Source organism: Sesamum indicum, linkage group LG6 (genome assembly GCF_026168435.1).
Source record: "Sesamum indicum cultivar Baizhima isolate 11 linkage group LG6, ASM2616843v1, whole genome shotgun sequence".
In the NCBI taxonomy this organism is placed as follows: domain Eukaryota; kingdom Viridiplantae; phylum Streptophyta; class Magnoliopsida; order Lamiales; family Pedaliaceae; genus Sesamum; species Sesamum indicum.
In genome coordinates this window covers 23,988,189-23,991,818 of record NC_142662.1, presented here as the reverse complement: position 1 = coordinate 23,991,818, position 3,630 = coordinate 23,988,189, and the positions used below count along the sequence as shown (strand labels likewise).

At 43.1% G+C, this 3,630-nt stretch overlaps 1 protein-coding gene across 1 annotated transcript; it reads left to right on the top strand.

The window, feature by feature from the left end:
- On the top strand, nt 1-3,630 carry LOC105163685 (dicarboxylate transporter 1, chloroplastic). Its single transcript, XM_011082127.3, has 3 exons — nt 1-1,226; nt 1,890-2,111; nt 3,039-3,630. Exons 1-3 carry the CDS (start codon nt 111-113, stop codon nt 3,399-3,401), a joined length of 1,701 nt encoding a protein of 566 aa, XP_011080429.2. The 5' UTR covers nt 1-110; the 3' UTR covers nt 3,402-3,630.

Sequence of the window (3,630 nt, the reverse complement as noted above, 5' to 3'; positions counted from 1 at the left end):
CCATTTCCTAGTTTCACACACCACACACACAAGCTGAATTGACACACACTAAAAAGCTCTGATCTTTACCTCCAGCCGCGCTTCCACCACCACAAAACGCCATCTCAACGATGGCGTTTGCAGCCTTCACCCCCTCCGTTAACCTCCGCTTCCGCCCTCTGCCAACGCCAAAACCAAGGCGGCTCGCCACCCAAAAAGCCCTCCGCCCCACTACAAGATATAGAATCAGGAATAGTATTAACAATTCTAACAACACGTTTAGCTATGATCCTATTCGTTCCACGAACCAAAACTCGGCATTCTTGCTTCCCGCCCCGAAACGCAAGCCGACTACAGTGGCCTCGGCTTCCGCAGCGGCTGCACCGGCGGTATCTCCGGCTCCTCAGCAGCAGCCATGGCAGGGGGCCGCCATGAAACCACTCTTAGCTTCCATTGCAACCGGAGTTATTATCTGGTTTCTTCCCGCCCCCGATGGTGTATCGCGAATCGCGTGGCAATTGCTCTCTATTTTCTTGGCCACCATAGTGGGAATTATTACTCAACCATTGCCGTTAGGAGCCGTCGCATTGATGGGTCTCGGAGCGTGTGTTTTGACGAAAACGCTTACATTTGCCGCCGCATTTTCGGCTTTCGGAGATCCCATTCCGTGGTTGATTGCATTAGCATTCTTCTTCGCTCGCGGGTTTATTAAGACTGGATTGGGGAACAGAATTGCTTATCAATTCGTTTCTTTGTTTGGGAGCTCGTCTCTAGGATTGGGTTACAGTTTGGTATTCAGCGAAGCCCTTTTGGCGCCGGCAATTCCCTCGGTTTCTGCCAGAGCTGGTGGGATTTTTTTACCGTTGGTGAAAGCTCTTTCTGTTGCTTGTGGTAGTAATGTAGGTGACGGGACTGAGAATAAACTCGGTTCTTGGCTAATGCTTACCTGTTTCCAAACATCGGTAATTTCATCATCTATGTTTTTGACGGGTATGGCAGCGAATCCATTGGCTGCTAACTTAACTTTGAGCACGATAAACATGCCGATTGGGTGGATGGATTGGGCTAAGGCTGCGATTGTACCAGGACTGGTGTCATTGATTGTGGTGCCATTTTTGCTGTATGTTGTCTATCCGCCAACAGTGAAGAGTAGCCCTGATGCGCCTAAGCTTGCCAAGGAGAAGTTGGAGAAGATGGGGCCGATGTCCAAGAATGAGATGATCATGGCTGGAACTCTGCTTCTCACGGTATAAAACTCAAGACTCTGTGTTTGTCACTGATTTTGCCTTATATTTGCTGCTGCATTGATCTTGAATCTTGATCTCTCTTAAGGCTGAACCTTTTCCGACCATGACAATGTTTGTGTGGGCCACCATATAAATTGCCAATTCACTAGCATAACTGTAACATTGAGACACTGAAGCTACATTTGGATTCATGGATTTGGATTTGAGTGAATGGTGTGGAGAAAAGATTTGAAATGTCCCATGTCAAAAGAATAGATTTCAAATTAATATTCATCAATATATAGTTCAAAAATACTGTTGAAGGATATCAAATCAAATCCTTTGAATTTAAAAAGGTCCAAATAAATCCAATGGATTTATTGTAGAGGATTTGAACAAAAAATTTCAAATTCATCAATCCAAATGCTACACAAAGGTGAATCTTGCTTTTACAGGGCATTTGCAATTTTACTGCTGGATAAGCAATCCAAATATTGCATAGTTGAGAGTGAGTGTGAGAAGGAACGAATATCTTGGATATGTGTTTATTAAGCTGGAAATCGGAGCACTTCATACTGAGCCTGGTTCTTGTCCATTGCATTGACAAAGCATTTTGCTCATTTGCTTTTCTTTTTTCCAGTAATATGATTTTTCTCCTGATGTTTCCTTACTGTTTCATATCAGGTGGGGCTCTGGATCTCCGGAAGCATCTTGAATGTGGATGCAGTTAGTGCAGCAATTCTTGGATTGACAGTCCTCCTTGTAACAGGGGTCGTCACTTGGAAGGAATGCCTAGCTGAATCAGTTGCTTGGGACACCCTTACATGGTTTGCTGCACTCATTGCAATGGCTGGCTATCTAAACAAATACGGTCTTATTTCCTGGTTCAGCCAATCTGTTGTCAAGGTATGTTTACGCCCTAAGTTCCATGAATTGATTAGACATACTCTTATTAGTCTTCAGTAGTCAGCCACTTTTACATAGGATGGTAGATGCACCGGCTAGGAAAAGTGAAGAGACTAGATTTAATGCGAAAGCATTTGAACTCGTTGTGGTTAAATTCTGGTGTGGCCCTTGATAGGCAGAGTAAAATAGAATCTGATCATTGACCCTTCTCAATACTGAGCACGTATTGAGTTGAGACAGGTCAAGTACTTCTTTCCGATGGGTTTAGTGCTTAAATAACTATGACAACCTTCTTCGTACTTGTTCCTCTTGTGTGTTGAACAACGGGTCGTTGCACATGAAATAGGAGAAACGGAAAGATATTTGGAGTTCATTTGTTAGGAGTTGAAAATCTGAAATCTTTTAGCCCTTGATCATCCTCAAATGAATATGTTGATACTTGCACAAAATCAGACATTTAACTGCAAGTGGTACTACGGTAATATGTTTTCTATTGGTTTTGACCCCCGTGTCTTGGTGTTTATTAAGAGATTTCAAGTAGGATATAGAAATCTTCTGTGTGTTTTACTTGAATGTGTCATCGTATGAATTAACATGGCAACGTGCTCGTATCATTTTAGATTTTAACCATCATATGTGAAGCTTAAGCTCCCAACTCCTACACTGATTTCGTTTTTTCTATTCCATTTTTACTTCCTTCTCCGTCATTCCCTGGAGTATCACCTCCAAGGAAAGCCTAACATGGCAGGTATCATGTTTTATGCATCTTTATTTGCAATTCTCCATTATCCTCTCTTGTGCCCTATAAGTATTCATTAGTTCAGTTCCACCATTTTTGAGTTCTATTTGCTTCTGCTCCCATTCATTAAGACAGTAAATTCATCTCACAAGTATCCGATTGACTAAATTTTTTTACTCTTCTTGCAGTTTGTTGGCGGATTAGGTCTCTCATGGCAGCTATCATTCGGCATTCTCGTCCTTCTCTACTTCTACGCCCACTACTTCTTTGCTAGCGGGGCTGCACACATAGGCGCAATGTTCACAGCATTCTTGTCCGTCGCCAGTGCTCTCGGCACTCCACCATACCTCGGTGCATGCGTTCTCTCCTTCGTTTCCAATCTCATGGGCGGCATTACGCATTACGGGATCGGATCAGCACCCGTATTTTATGGCGCTGGCTATGTGCCGCTTGCGAAATGGTGGGGCTACGGATTCTTGATCTCCATCGTCAATCTCATTATCTGGCTCGGTGTTGGAGGTGTCTGGTGGAAGGCCATCGGCTTGTGGTAACTAGCTCCAGTTGCTCATACAATTTTCTATGTATTTTTCAACTTCAATTTTTCTCAAATTTTGGTTCGCTCTTGATTTTAGTAGCTTAGCAGGGAGGTGCATAAGGGATACTTCACGTACAGTTGAGAGTCTATCTTAGCTAAAAGTAGGAACTGTAAAATTTTAGCGTTGAAACTGCAGATTCAACTTTTTAATCAAATTTACCTGTTTCCTCCTCGTCATTAATTTA